The sequence below is a fragment of the Plasmodium malariae genome (assembly GCF_900090045.1).
Source record: "Plasmodium malariae genome assembly, chromosome: 9".
NCBI classification, from domain to species: Eukaryota; Apicomplexa; class Aconoidasida; order Haemosporida; family Plasmodiidae; genus Plasmodium; species Plasmodium malariae.
The window spans coordinates 721,983-737,725 of record NC_041783.1 but is presented as its reverse complement, the minus strand read 5'-3'; the positions used below and the strand labels follow the sequence as shown (position 1 = coordinate 737,725).

The 15,743-nt window shown below is 25.7% G+C and overlaps 4 protein-coding genes across 4 annotated transcripts; 3 read left to right on the top strand and 1 right to left on the bottom strand.

The window, feature by feature from the left end:
• Window positions 1-299: 299 nt before the first annotated feature.
• Window positions 300-1,559, top strand: SEC12 (guanine nucleotide-exchange factor SEC12, putative; the record flags this gene model as incomplete). The annotated part of the gene is made up of 1 exon (XM_029004942.1): window positions 300-1,559. One exon carries the CDS (start codon window positions 300-302, stop codon window positions 1,557-1,559), a length of 1,260 nt encoding a protein of 419 aa, XP_028861581.1.
• Window positions 1,560-1,665: 106 nt separating this feature from the next.
• PmUG01_09025600 (peptidyl-prolyl cis-trans isomerase, putative) lies at window positions 1,666-3,427 on the bottom strand (the record flags this gene model as incomplete). The annotated part of the gene is made up of 6 exons (XM_029004941.1): window positions 1,666-1,760; window positions 1,923-1,963; window positions 2,453-2,574; window positions 2,847-2,955; window positions 3,082-3,134; window positions 3,350-3,427. The coding sequence occupies 6 exons, from the start codon at window positions 3,425-3,427 to the stop codon at window positions 1,666-1,668; spliced, it is 498 nt and encodes a 165-aa protein (XP_028861580.1).
• Window positions 3,428-4,740: 1,313 nt separating this feature from the next.
• On the top strand, window positions 4,741-6,831 carry PmUG01_09025500 (pyridoxine biosynthesis protein PDX2, putative; the record flags this gene model as incomplete). The annotated part of the gene is made up of 7 exons (XM_029004940.1): window positions 4,741-4,842; window positions 5,047-5,154; window positions 5,438-5,492; window positions 5,660-5,775; window positions 5,926-6,039; window positions 6,197-6,251; window positions 6,716-6,831. 7 exons carry the CDS (start codon window positions 4,741-4,743, stop codon window positions 6,829-6,831), a joined length of 666 nt encoding a protein of 221 aa, XP_028861579.1.
• A 2,160-nt stretch (window positions 6,832-8,991) lies between these two features.
• On the top strand, window positions 8,992-14,259 carry PmUG01_09025400 (serine esterase, putative; the record flags this gene model as incomplete). The annotated part of the gene is given in 3 exon segments (XM_029004939.1): window positions 8,992-12,849; window positions 12,863-13,354; window positions 13,369-14,259. 3 exon segments carry the CDS (start codon window positions 8,992-8,994, stop codon window positions 14,257-14,259), a joined length of 5,241 nt encoding a protein of 1,746 aa, XP_028861578.1.
• Window positions 14,260-15,743: the final 1,484 nt, after the last annotated feature.

Sequence of the window (15,743 nt, the reverse complement as noted above, 5' to 3'; positions counted from 1 at the left end):
AGCACCTTCGGAAAGAACAAGTTTAAAGTGTAAGAAGTGATCACTGTATGCAGTTATATATACTTGGCCTTATCTGAGTATACATGTGCACGAATCAAAGTACGTAAGGACGTAAGTATGCAAGTATATATATACGTATGCACGCGTGTATGTTAGTATATATGCACGCGTGTACGTTAGTATTTATGCACGCGTGTACGTTAGTATATATGAACGCGTAATTATTTATTGTGTGCTCATGTACCGATAAGCAGTGCGAACTGCGCATGAGGAAGAAGCATATGTAAAAATAGCGCAGCATGAATGAAATAAAGGTATCATATTTAAATTATCCTATTTATGGAATTGGATCCAATGAAAATTATGTAGTCACATCAGGAGGGGGTGGGGGGAAAAGTTATGGTATTGAAGATTTACTAGATATTAATACATTTAATGAAAAGGAAAAGAAGTTACAAGTTCTTTGGTCAACAACAGAACAAAGAGGTGTAGTAGATTCTATCATATATGTAGAGAAACATAATATATGGTTAGGGTCAGTAAGAAATGAATGTGTAATATTTCAAATAAATGAAGAAACAGGACCAAATATATTATTAACTTTTGTAACTGATTTTAGTGAAAAAAATTCAAGACAAGTTGTGGTTAAATTTTCATCAAATGATGATTTAATAATAACAGGAGGAGAGGATAAAACATTACGTTTATGGAAATTGAAATTAACTAATGATAATAAATATGTACATGTTCATAATAATTTATATTTAGATATTACCAAAGCTGTTGAACATTTAGGAGATTTTACAGGACATGATGATAGTATTAAAGATTGTGATATCACATTAGATGAACGGATTATAATATCATGTTCATCTGATAACTCATTAAAATTATGGGATACACACAGTTTAATTAATTTACATACCGAACAAATGAAAAATCCACAAAATTCAAATGATAAATTAAATTTTCGTTGTTGTAAATTTTTAAAAAATATAGATATAAAAAAAGAATATTCTTATACCTTATTAACTACAGCTTATACAACTAGAGGTAATAGTTATTTAATAATATGGGCTATATATTATAATGATAAAAAAGAAAAATTTACGTGTACAAAACAGAAATTTATCTGGTTAGATAATAGACCATGTTGTAATATAGCTATAAGTACAAATGAAAAATATTTAGCTTTAGGTTTTAGTACTGGAGCACTTAAAATTTATAATTCTAAATTTTCTCTTTTAGCTCATTATAAAAAACATGAATTACCAATTACTGCTATGTGTTTTATTAAAAATGATGGTTATTTACTATCTGCTGGAGCAGATTACAGTATTAGCTGTCTCAATATTAATTCCTTTACTTTTCGTTATTTAAGAAAAATATGGAAATATCTTATCATTCTCCTTATTGTACTTGTAATATCTATTATTTTGCTTGACTGCTTCAATGTTGGTTACGATTTGCGCATAAACAGTTTAGTTCGTGATAGGACCAACGAGAATAAAATTAAAGTTGTCCATGGGAAAAAGGGAAAGACCTCCGATGAGCTGTGATTGTAACGGAAAAGCGAGAGAGTAACAAAAAAATAAATACACCCAAGTGGTAAGAAATAATGGCTATTCACTTGATGTTCAAACATAGCAAGGGGCATACTCATACTCACAGAGATTCATCTTCAGCAATGGGATTTGCATGTATGGTCACTGACTCAATTATAATATCCTTTATTGGTTTGTTTTTCTCCCCTACCGGTTCTAACAAAAATGAATAAAAGCATGATACAGCATGGAGCAGCATAGAATAACATAACGTAACAACATTTATGAATTGGCAGGATCTAAATTGTAATGCATTTTTTGTCATCCTTTACATTTTTAATTTATCGTTTTTGTCAAAATTTACTTATGAAGTTGTACCATTTTCAAGAACGGATAGAACATCCATGCCATCGATTACTCTGCAAATTTATTTATTTTTTTTTTTATTTTAATAAAGGTAAAATGCATTTTTAAATAGATTTATTCTTGCAAGAGGACTTTTACGTGTTGTGTTTACTATGCTATGCTTATGTGTGTGTGAGTATGTGTGTACACATGTATGTATATGTATGTGCGTGCATATGCCGCGTATATATATATGCACGGATGCACATCCATTCGGATAAGAACGCACTTGTGCGTGTATATTCGCGTTTACTCCCCCATTTTTGAGGCCTCATTGTGGAAGTAAACATATATAAGCATTCTAACAACATGCACAGATATTTTTCTTTTTATTTATCATCGTTTTACATTACGATAAAAAGTTTATTGTAGGTTTATTAACAATGAGCTTATCGTTGTTTCGTTTTATGTGTTACGCTTTACATGTTACGCTATACAATGTTTCATATTACATCTTTATATTTATCCTTATTTATGCATATATTTTTTTCTTTTTTCGTTACCTTCCAAAAACAGCATAGATCCCATTAAGATGTGGTTGTCTAGAATACGTTATAAAAAACTGGGATCCATTCGTATTTGGTTTTCCCCTATTTGCCATGGATACCATTCCTCTTTTGTCGTGCTGCGCATATATGCATTTTTGTATATAAGCACATATGTATGTATGTAATTATAGCAATTATATATATATACACAGGTACATATATGCATAAAAAGTAGCATCTATTAAGAAACATCATCATTCAGCTTTATTCATCTCAGTCGTAAAGCATTCTATAAAACGTACATATATATACATATATACATATATACATATATATATATATATATATATATATATATATGCATACGTACGTACAACTAATTTTCACTGTTGTTTCATTTCTGTTAAACCTTTAAAGTTGAATCAAATTCGTCGTCAAAATATTTGCCGTAAATGCTCTCTCCACCTTTTCCCGTATTTGTTGGATCCCCCCCCTGTATGGCAAAACCTTTGATATTTCTGTGAACGAAGAAAAGAAAAAACAGAGCGTAATACTTGAGCGTAACGTTTGTAAGTTTTACGTCTATAGATATATATATGCATATGTACGTATATACGTATGTACTCGTATGTACATACTATAACCTGTGAAACTTTGTGTTGTCGTAATACCCCGAGGCGCATAAGGCTAAAAAGTTCTAAAGGAGAAATTACCAAAACGGCTCAGTACATTTTCGCATACATTTCAACGTATAAAGCATAACACACGTAAAATACTAATTTTGTAATTTCTGCGTAGGTTGTTTACTCTTTTGTTTACGCTTTTGTATATGCCTTTGTTTACGCCTTTGTTTATGCTTTTGTGTGTATTTTTATTTTTTACTTCTATTTTTATTTTATTTTTTTCGCGTACTTTGCATGTTTTGGGGACTTCGTAGCAAAACAGTTCCATTTTTATATCACCATAATTCGTATGTAAACTTAAAGACATTTTTGAAGAAAAATAAAAATGGTTTCGAGGGCAAGTTCAACTTAGTCCATTTCAAAAGAGTTCAAATCATTTCGATTTAATTCAACTTAAATCAATTTAGTTTGATTCAGGTTAATTTAGTTTTATTCAGTTCAATTTAATTTATTTTATTTTATTCTTTTTTTATTTTAGTTTAATTTAAATTTTTTTTTTTTTTTTTTTTTTACAGCTGCATTTGTAATTCAGTGAGTTTTCATTCTTTTTGCTTAGTACTTTCTGATTTACCAATTTTTCAATTTATTCATCTGTAAAATCTATAAATCATTTCATCAACTCGTCTTTTCACGCATTGATCATTTTCCAGTATGCTTTATTAGCTTGTCACAAAAATATTCCCTCATATCCTTCTGAATTTTCTCCCGTGAGTTCTTATTTTTTGCAAATTTGCATTATTTGAAATGTTTACGAAAATGAACATTTAAACATTTAAACATATAAACATTTAAACTTTTAAAATTGTAAAATTATAAAATTGTAAAAATTATAAATTAAAAACTAAAAAAAAAATTTTCCCTTTTTCTGTTTTTCTTTTTTTTTATTATTACCATTTTTAGCTGTGTATATTATAAAAATAAATACGCATGTGAATGGTTCCAATTCTAATCTATTCTATTCTATTTTTATTTTTATTTTCATTTTTATTATCATTTTAATTTTTTAATTAATTCATATTGTTAAGCGTACTTGTGCATACAATATATAACGCAATATAAAGCAATTAAAAAGAAATATTGTATTACAGTTTGATATAATATAAGATGATACAATGGAATATAAAACAATACAATAAAATACATTCTAATACATGTACAATCATATTCTTTTATCAATCTTTTTAATTATATATTTTATATTTTTTCATTTTTGTAAAAAAAAAATTAGGAGTTTGTAGATTAGCCCTTTTCCATTCATTCATTTCGATATTATTTTCTGTACTTTTACAATATAATAAATTAAAAAAAAATATATATATTTTATTTATACCCCTTAAAAGGGTGAACATGTTATTTATTCTGTGTAATTGGGATATTAATCTTTAAGTTTACTTGTATTTTTTTTTTTTTTTTTTTTAATACTAGTTAATAGGAATAATTAGAAAAACAAAAATAGGGTAACAACAATAGAGAATATCAAGATTAGAACAAGAACATAATGTTCTTAAGTCATTAATGCAACTCAATATTAATGTCACAACAATTTTAACATTATATATAATATAAATATTTATATTTATATTTAAATCCTTATTTGGAAGTAGTCCCTATTTATTCATAATGGAAGAAACCACTATAGGGGTTTTATCTCTACAAGGGGATTTTCAGCCACACATAAAACACTTTCTTAAATTGGAGGAACCCTCACTGAAGATTAAGGAAGTAGAATACTACATGTGCACTTATATACATACAGATATGTGGACGTACATACATACATATATGCGGATATACATACATATGGGCACAGATAAATATTTATCCATAATGGTACAAATATATGTACATTTGAGTGTGCAATTTTTTAATAGTGCGTACATGTAAAAATATAAGAAAATAAAATCATCTGCTTTTGAAATTTTGAAGGTTAGAGATAAATCAGATTTAAGCTTGTGTGATGGTTTAGTAATACCAGGGGGAGAATCTACCACATTAAGAAAATGCTTTTCCTATGATAATGATTCCTTATATAACGTAAAAAAATGCAACATACACATATTCTGTTAAATTTAAAATATATAGACACTGTACCAAGTGCAAAATGATTTTTTTTTTTTTTTTTTTATTTATTTGTTTGTTTATATATTTTTTTACTTATTTGTTTGTTTATATATTTTTTTACTTATTTGTTTGTTTATATATTTTTTTACTTATTTGTTTGTTTATATATTTTTTTACTTATTTGTTTGTTTATATATTTATTTATTTATTTGTGTATATATTTTATTCTTTTTTTCTGAATTAAATTATGTCGTAGGCTTTGAAAAACTTCATACATGTTGAGAAAAAGCCAACTTGGGGAACATGTGCAGGTAAAAATAAATAGAAAGGATAATGTAACGGAAAAAGTAATTAATGTATATATATATTTATATATCTATGCGCACATATAACTTGTTAAGCACAGAATGAGTTTCTTTCTGATCCTGTACAAAGGGCCTTAATTATCATTAGTTCACTTGTTTTTTATTTCATATAGGATGCATTCTTTTGTCAAAAAATGTCGAAAACAACGAAATGTACAATGCATATGGAAATAATTTTTCATTGGGGGGACTGGACATAACCATTAGTAGAAATTACTATGGTTCTCAAGTTAAAATAAAAATTATTAATACACATTTGTTTTATATTTTTTTTATATCTTTTTATATTTTTATATATATTTTTTATTTTTTGTTAACTTCACCAAGAATGAAAAATTTGAACATTTATTTATTTTTCCTTGTACCTTTACCCTTTTAGAATGATAGCTTTATATGCTCCTTAAATATAAATTCACAAAATAGCGTTTTCAAAAAAAATTTAAGGGCAGCTTGTATACGAGCCCCATATATAAAAGGAATATTATCGGACAATGTATTTTTATTTAAAAAAAGGAAAAAAGAAAAGAAAAAAGAAAAAAGAGAAACTTATTATACACCAAAACAAAGATTAATCACCTACGTGTCTACTGCATGTATGTATGTATATATTCTTTTTACTAATTAAAATTTTCTTTTTAATTTTTTCCAAGGTTGAAACTCTTGCAACTTTTTCACACGAACCTTATGGCACTAATATTATAGCAGGTAAAATTCTGAACATCTTGTAAACACCTTACGCATATTTGTTTATTCTTAGCTTTTGCAAAAGTCATTCGGACTTTATTTATAAATACATATGTATATAAATATACATACATATACATTTATATATACATATACATTTATATATACATATACATTTATATATACATATACATTTATACATACATATACATTTATATATACATATACTTTTATATATACATATACTTTTATATATACATATACTTTTATATATACATATACTTTTATATATACATATACTTTTATATATATATATACTTTTATATATACATATACTTTTATATATACATATACTTTTATATATACATATACATTTATTTGTACATATACATTTATATATACATATATATTTATATATACATATATATTTATAACAAAAATATACTGTTTTTTTTCTCTTTCTTCTTCTTTTATTTTGTTTATAGCGGTTGAACAGAACAATTGTATAGGAACCGTTTTTCACCCGGAATTAATGCCGTATATTTGTTTTCATCAATATTTTTTTGAGAAAGTTAAATATAATAAAAAACATTTAAAGTAATATAAAAATATAATGTTGTAGAGAATTTTTATGTATAAATATTTTTTTTTTTTTTAAATTCTGAGAGCTATAGTGAACCGTTTTCCTACTGTTTTTGCATTTATATATAATGTACTAATTACACAACTTGAATTTGTGGGTTTCAATATTTTTTACCTTTATGGGTATTATATTATATGTAAATAAAAAAGGTTTTTAGGTAAAGTAATAATATCACAATCTCTACATTTTACTTGATGTTTCACTTTATTTTTCATTTTACATTACAATTTTATAGCATTAATAAATATATATTCATATAATACATATATATGTATATGTATAAATATATTTTTTAAATTTTAATCAGTACTACATATATTTTATTTTTTGTATTTAAACTATTTTTTAAACTATATGAACACACCTAGTAATCATTTTAGTTTAACTATATAACCTTTTATTCTTTTTTTTTTTAATTATACACTTTAAAAGATTAAATTTTTTTCCCTTTCTAGCTAAAATCTATATAAAAATTATTAACTGTTAATAAAAAGATTTTAAATTTAAAAAAATTTTTTTTTTAAGCAAGTTAATACATTTATTATATAGATAGTATTATTACATATGCGGATGTTTCATTTTTACTAGCCTATCAACAATTTTACATACACAAGAATTATTTGTTATGTATATATATATATATATATATATATATATTTATTACCTATAAATTTAACTAAAGGAAATATAGAATTTTAAAGGAATAAAATATACTGTTATATATTTATTATTACATTTATAGTGTGTACAGTTTTGTAATATTTCCCTATTGCAATATATAATATTATGTATATTTATGAACAAATCATTTTTTTTTTTTTTTTTTTTACATTTTTAATGTCAATTTTTTTAAACAGTCTGGAGCGTTTATATTTTTTTTTTCTTTGTGAAATTACAAAATTGTTGTAACTAATAATAATTGAAGAAACAAAGGATATTATAAAAATGAAGAAAATAATGTATATTATGCATTTATATGTACATATTTAGTAAACATAAATATATATATGTTTTAAAGCTTCTAAAATTTTTATTTGTTGATAATTTTATTTGTTATATATGTATAATATATAAAATATATATATATACTGTGTATATTTAGATATATATGAAATTTTAAAATATTGATTATATATGTTAATACAAACGAATTAATGTATTTTGAATTTTTTTTAATACACTTTTTGTATAAATTTATTGTTTATATGACTATACTTTTATATGTATGTAATATATATATATATATACATACCACTTATACGCGTGTACATCTGTTTTTTTTTTTAACATAATTGTAGAAAAATATACCAATAGAGTTTTTGTCATATAAACGTTTTTTTTATGCAAACGTATAAACTTTAGTTAATAATAAGCAAAGCAAGCACGGGGTGAAAAAAAATTATAGAATAAAACAGTAAAACAGTAAAACAGGAATAAAACAGCAAAACAGTAAAACAGGAATAAAACAGCAAAACAGTAAAACAGGAATAAAACAGCAAAACAGTAAAACAGGAAATAAAACATAAAAACAGCAAAACAATAAAACAATGCATTGTTATATATATTTTTTTAATTTAGCTACATATGCATATAGGAGTTTATATGTATATGCAATTTTTAATTTTTATATATATCAATTTTATATATCAAAAGTATGAAACAGAAGACATTTTTAAAAAATAAGATAAAATGAAACTTACTGTACATCTTATAATTTGAATTTGTGTAAACGTATTTACACTATGCATGCGTATATATATATATATATATATATCTTTAACATAGGATTTGACTTTATATGATTTTACTTAATTTTATTTTCATTTTTTCGTTTTTTCATTTTTTTTCATTTTTTCGTATTTTCGTTTTTTCATTTTTTCATTTTTTCGTATTTTCATTTTTTCGTATTTTCATTTTTTCATTTTTTCATTTTTTCATTTTTTCGTTTTTTCGTTTTTTCGTTTTTTGTATTTTTTCTTTTTTTTTTTTTTATCGTTCTATGAATTGTTAAAATTTGTTTTATGCATAGAAAGATAAATTTATTAATAAAGGGTTAATATAAAAATTAGGAGATGTAATATACGTAACTATAAATGATAATAGAAATGACAAGATGAAATGAAAGAAAAAAATTCATCTTATAGAAGTGAATCTATATTCTCCGCAAATAGGAACCCATTTGAGATGCTTGAAACAATTGATGATGCAAAGGAAGCAAAAAGAAGTGCTAATTTTTTTAACAACAATAAAAATATTCTTTTAAATTTATTTAGCAGTTCAAATAATGAGAACAATGTTGATAGTTTATTATTTAAAAAAAAAAACATAAAGAATATTAATGCTGCAAAAACAAAACAGAAAGAATGTAAGAATAAGGAGACGGATGAACAAATACAAGAAGTAGATAATAGGAAAAAAAATGATAATACAAATTGTGAGAAAAAAAAATGGATAAGAAATTTCTGCTGGTTCTGTTCATTGAATTTGTTAGACGAAATTTTAGAAAAGGAAATTTATAAAGAAAAGATACATGAGCATGTATATGATTTGATATATGATGAAAATACGTATTTTGATACCAGTTCAACGATGAGTGCTCCATACGAGTTTGTAAGGTTTATGCTAGCACAGCTGGACTACAATAATTTACATGATATTAAAATAAAAAATACAATTAAAGAAGAAAAATACTTGTTTAAAAAATTTTGTAAAAAATATAAATATAACAAAAAATATCATAAATTAAGAGATGTCTCTTATTCTAGTAATTCTAGTAGTAGTGCAAGTGTAAAAAGTGATCATACATTAATTAATGAAAAGAGAAGTATAAATATACATTATAGTAATTATCTAAATATAAGAAAAGAGTTGTTTAATAGCGATAATGAATATGAAAATAATAGTCAAAAAAATAATGAGAGTAAAAGAAAAACATTCTATGATAGTAATAATTTGGGAAATTGTGATAGTAGTGATTTATTTTATTACAAAAATGTAGCATCATCAGATGACATGAGTAATAATAACAATTCTTTTGAAACCATTTCGTTGGATGACGAAAGAGGTAAAAAAAAAGAAGACCTCTGTTCGGAAGGGATTAATGCAAAGGACGTTTCGAAACATCAAAATGGCAACAGAATCGATGTGAGTGGTAACAACATCGGTGCGAGTGCTAGAAATATTAACGGGAGTGGTAACAACATTAGTGGGAGTAATAATGAAACATTTCTATCCAATAGCAATTCAAATATAAGGAATAAACGCAAATGTAGTGAATACAGATTTAAAAGATTGAGTGAACCTGCTTTACCTTTACATAACCTGTTAAAAAACGAAGAGGAGGAGAAAGGAGGGAAAGGAGCAAAAATGATGAAGATTAGTAGGTGCAATAATAATAATAATATCGCCTATGGAAAGTTACAGTGTTATGATTATAATAACATGCAGTATAATAAGCCATATAATATGCCATATAATATGCCATATAATATGCGGTGTAATATACAGTATAGCGAAAAGGGAAAGAGAGGGAGAAATGAAAATACCAGCAAAAAGGGGAATGATCTTTTCAATGGGGAAAATAAAAATTTTTCGAGCAGTAACAATAGCAAAAATAATGGCAACAATAATAGTTGTAGCAATAAAAATGACCGTGGGCAAACGAATAATAGTGGGAACAATAATAAGATGATTATTAATAACTATTATGACTATTATAACGATGGTAATAATTATAATATGCTTATCGGTGGAAACTACCATAATGATAGCAGTTACTATGACATTAGTAATTCTTATAATAATAGTAATTACTGTAACAGTAGCAATCACCGTAACAATAGCATTCGCTGTAACAATAGAAGTTGTTACAACAAAAATAGTCGTTGTAAGTATGCAGCGAGCTACCACCACGTAAGAAGGAGTTATTCACTTAATATACAGTGGAGCGAGAAGTGGAACTCCATGAGGAATAGCAAAAAATATAATGAAGTGAACGATTGTCAAAATAGTTGTGTAGAAATAGGTAGTACGTTAAATGATAATATATGTAATACAAATGTAAGCAGTGAAAAGGTTCTTGATGAGCAAAAGAATAATTCAAGTACTTACAATGAAAGGGTATATAATAAATATAAAAACAATTTGAATTATATAAAGAAATTTTATTACATAGATGAAACACAAAAAAAACCATTCCCATTATGTTTATATGATATTATAAAAGCATTTGGTACAATAAGGCAATGTTCACGTTGTTACTGTTTCTTTAATTCTATATCATGTCACTGTCTCGAATGTAAAAAGAAATATAATATGACTTTAAAAAACCCGCACTATTTTATATTTCAACATGGATTAACTGCAAGTGTGCTAGATTTTCAAAATATTATAAATCCATTATTAACAAAATATCCACATTTATTTATTTATATAACATATAGTAATCAGAGCCACACATTTGAAGGTGTAGATGTCGGAACAGAAAGGATATGTACTGAATTAAAATGCTTATTTAAAATAATAAATGATAAAATAAACATATCTATGATTGGACATTCTTTAGGAGGAATATTAAATAGATCTGTTTTAATAAATTTATATAGAAAAAAAGTATTCAAAAAAAAAAAGTTAATAAATTTTATAACTTTTGCCTGTCCACATATAGGTGTTCATGAAAATATGGCAATTATGAATGCACTCTCTGTGTATTTATGTGCACATACTATTGATGATTTAAATAATCAGACTACACTTTTATTAAAAATAGCTAATATTGAAAGTATAAATATTTTAAAAAAATTTGAAAATATTATCTTTTATGGTAATACACAATCAGATTGGCTAGTTGGTATAAGGACATCTCTAATTTTACCTTATACTTTATTTAGTGAAGAACTTATTTTATTTATAATAGAGCAAGGAAGAAATGTGCCTGAAATTCCTATTAACATTTTTTCTGTTGTTCATTTATATATGAGAAAGAAAAAGCTACTTTTTTTTTATTTTTATCAAGATTTAAAAAATCCAAATTATGTGTTAAATAGGAGAAAGGAACAAAGCAAGTTTTTAGATCAAATGTTACAAACTATTATATCATCAAGTAAATTATTATCATGTTCACAGAAAAAAAAGTTCAATATCTTTATGAATTATTATAGTAACTCTGATACGAGAAGAATGGACGTTCAGAATAAAAAAAAGAAAAGTGTATCCATTGTAGGCAGTAGTGCCAGTAGTAACGACAACACTAATGATAACAGTATTAATAGTAATAATAATAGTAACAATGGTAGTAATATTAGTCATATTAGTAGTAATAACAACAATAGTAATATTAGTAGTAATAGCAATAGTAATAATAATAATTGTAACAACAGTAGTAATAATAACAATAATAATAGTTGTAACAACAGTAGTATTAATTTGTCAAAAAATAGAGACCCACTTTGCAAAAATGCCGCCACAACTGACCATTTATTGTATGATAAGAAAAACTGTAATGACAAAATCTTTTTAAATGTTTCGTATAGTGGTAATAGTAAGATCAGTTTAGTAGATGCACACGATGATAAATTGCATTCGAGCGATTTGAAGTCTGATGTATCTGTAGTTAATTTTAGTCAAAATGATAACCCAAAGGAAGAACAGGAGGAGGTGAAGAAGAAGGAGAAGAAGAAGGAGGAGGAAAAGAAGGAAGTGGAAGGAGTAGGTGAAAAAGTGCCCATCAGTGGTAGCAACAACATTTGTGACCACTATAGGTTTTCAGAAAACTCCCAAATGGATAACAGTGATAAGAGGGATAGTAGGGGAATTAGCGCTTTTGGGAATAGCGGCATGGATAATAGCAGGATAAATTGCGGAAGGAATAATAGTGGTAACGATAGTGGAGGAAGTGCTAGTGGTAATGGTTTCAGTGGTGGGGGAAACAAGTGGACACTGTTCAAAGCACGGAACTTTGAAGAGATATTTTCAAAAAAAAAAAAAAAGCGATAATAATAATACCTCTATATGCACCAATAAAAATGTATCCTGCAAGGATAAGGAAAACAAAATATATTATTATGAAAAGTATCTTAACATACCAGATAATTATAAAATAGTAAGAAGCTCTAAAGTACCGGAGAATGTGAATTTGTACAATAATGAAAAAGTCAAGAATTTTGAAAGAACGTATTATGGCAGGGGGAGCGATGAAAATTTGCAGAGTGGTGCATGTGCGAAGGGTGATAATGCTAATGGCTCTACAAATGTAAAAGAGGATACTGTGAACAGACGGGATAAAGTGAGCAGCAATAGTATTGGAAGTGGTAGAGGCAATGGCTGTGATAACACTAGTGAAGTAGTGAGTAAAGGAGCTGACTCGATTAAGCAGGAAAACAAGAAGAAAAAAATGTGTGACTACAAATATTTTGAAAAGTTATTCTTTGAATGCCTAAAGACGAAGATAATAAATGATATAAAAACGTTAGACAACAATTTGAAAAAAAAAAAAAAAAAAAAATTGAACCCAGCAAATTATTTTCGCTCCAAAATACTATTAACGCTATAAGAAATTATAGTTTTTTGTATTCTTCGAAAAATAATAAAAACGGGAAAAACATATCCAATCATAATGGCACGACTGCGGCGGCAACAGCGGTGAGTACCACGAACAGCACTAGTGACAAAAGGGATCAAGAAAATATGGGGAAAAGTTTACTAGGAGGAAGTAAAGCGAAAAATGAAGTTAGCAGTGAAAATGAAAAGAGGATGGATATTTATTCAAATGAAAACAACAAATATGAGAAGAGGGGAGACGAAAAGAGGAAGGACGAAAAGCGAAAGATTGAAAAATGCAAAGATGAAAATTACACATTTCAGTTGTGTCATGCAAAAAGTGAAGAGTATGATTATATTAGTGAATTTTTCTGTACATCATCAGATGACAACTATGAGAGTGATGGAAGCAATCGAGAAATGTTAAACGAAGACGTGTCAACAAGTAAGGAACACTGTAACAATCATGAGGCAAATAGTAATGCAGCAAATGGGAAGTTTATACATAATAGGAGGAACGTATATTGTAATGATATCCCGATGAAAAAAAAAATGAAAAGAAATAATCTACTAAAAGGTATAACAAAAGCGGATAAGAAAAAATATAAAGAAATATTATTTCATATATATACCATATCGAATGAGCAGCTGATAGAAAAGTTTTTTAAAAATCCGGAACTTCTCTATTATGAAGTATTATTTTATTGTTTAAACCAATTGCCAATTCAAAGGTACTGTATTTCACTTCCATTATATTCAAATGCACATGTCCAAATTATCGCACATCCTCGACTGTGTTCAGAAGAATCAGCTTCAGTGAAGCATTTCCTCGAGCATTTGATACTTTAAATTATTTTTTTAAAAAGGGCACTGACGTTATTCAAGTTTCCTCTGTTTGCCGTTATCACATCGTATTATACTGTACTACGTTTTGCTACATTTTATTATGGTATATTACGGCACATTACAGTATATTATATTATTATATATTATATAATGTATTTTAATTTGTTTTATTTATTTATTTATTTATTTTATTATATTTTTTTTTTTTTTTGTTTCTTCACAGTTTTGTTATTCATGTTAGCATGGAAATATATATGTATATACATACATATATGTATTTAGAGTAGTGCATATGAACGTATATGTATAACATGCGTGCTATATATGTATTTTTTTTTAATTTTTTATTTCCCAGTTTGATTTCTTTTACGTATTTTTGTTACTTCAATTTATGACACTTTAGCGCTGTGCTATCAATATAATATGTTAATATAATATGATAAAATAGTATGATAAATTATATGTTATTATGTGTTATTATATGTTATTATGTGTTATTATGTGTTATTATGTGTTATTATATGTTATTATATGACATGATATTATTTCATTTTTTTTTATATTTTTTTTCCCTTCTTGTTTTCAATTTTTTTAATGTCACATCGTATATGTTACGTATATATATAATTTATATATAATGAACGTATTTGAAAATATCTTTTTTTAATTTATATTATCATTTTTAAATACGTTCCCCTTCACTTATTATATTTATATACTGAGAAATTTGTGCGTAAACGTACGTGTATTGCAAGTATATGTATGTGTGTATATGTATGAATGGATGTATATACATATATATAGTACGTATGTATGTATGATGTACATATTTCTATTTAAGTATATTTATGTAAATAGGCAATAATGCTACTGTTTTAAAATATGTTTATACGGTATTGCTAAACGTGTATTTTTTTTAAATTAGTGAATTTCCTTCTTTCCCATTTTGCATTTTAGACTTTTACCATTTTTGATCTATTTGTATTATTTATATGATTGTTTTGATACATTACAGTTTACCCATATGTTCATCTATCCCATTTCTTATATCTGTTATTTTAAAATTTTTTTATTTTTGTGCAGTTTATTACTTCTAGGGGAAGCCTATAAAACTACGTACTTTTTCCGTTAGTTTGATAATATATACCTACGTTTATGTCCATACGTATTACATACATACGTACTAGCTTAATACATATGTATGTACATATATATATATATATATATATATACATATATGTAAACATATATATACTTTTATACGCGTACAATTCGTTTGTATGCACTTTGATGCACTCGCACAGGTATGGTAAACTTTTAAAAAATTTCAAAAAAAATTAATATGAGAAACCTTCAATAACATTTCAAGGGTACGCGTTTGTGTTACCTCCGTTTTTAATATATTTATGTATGTATGTGTATATATGTATATATGTATATATGTATATATATATATATATATATATATATATATATATATATATATA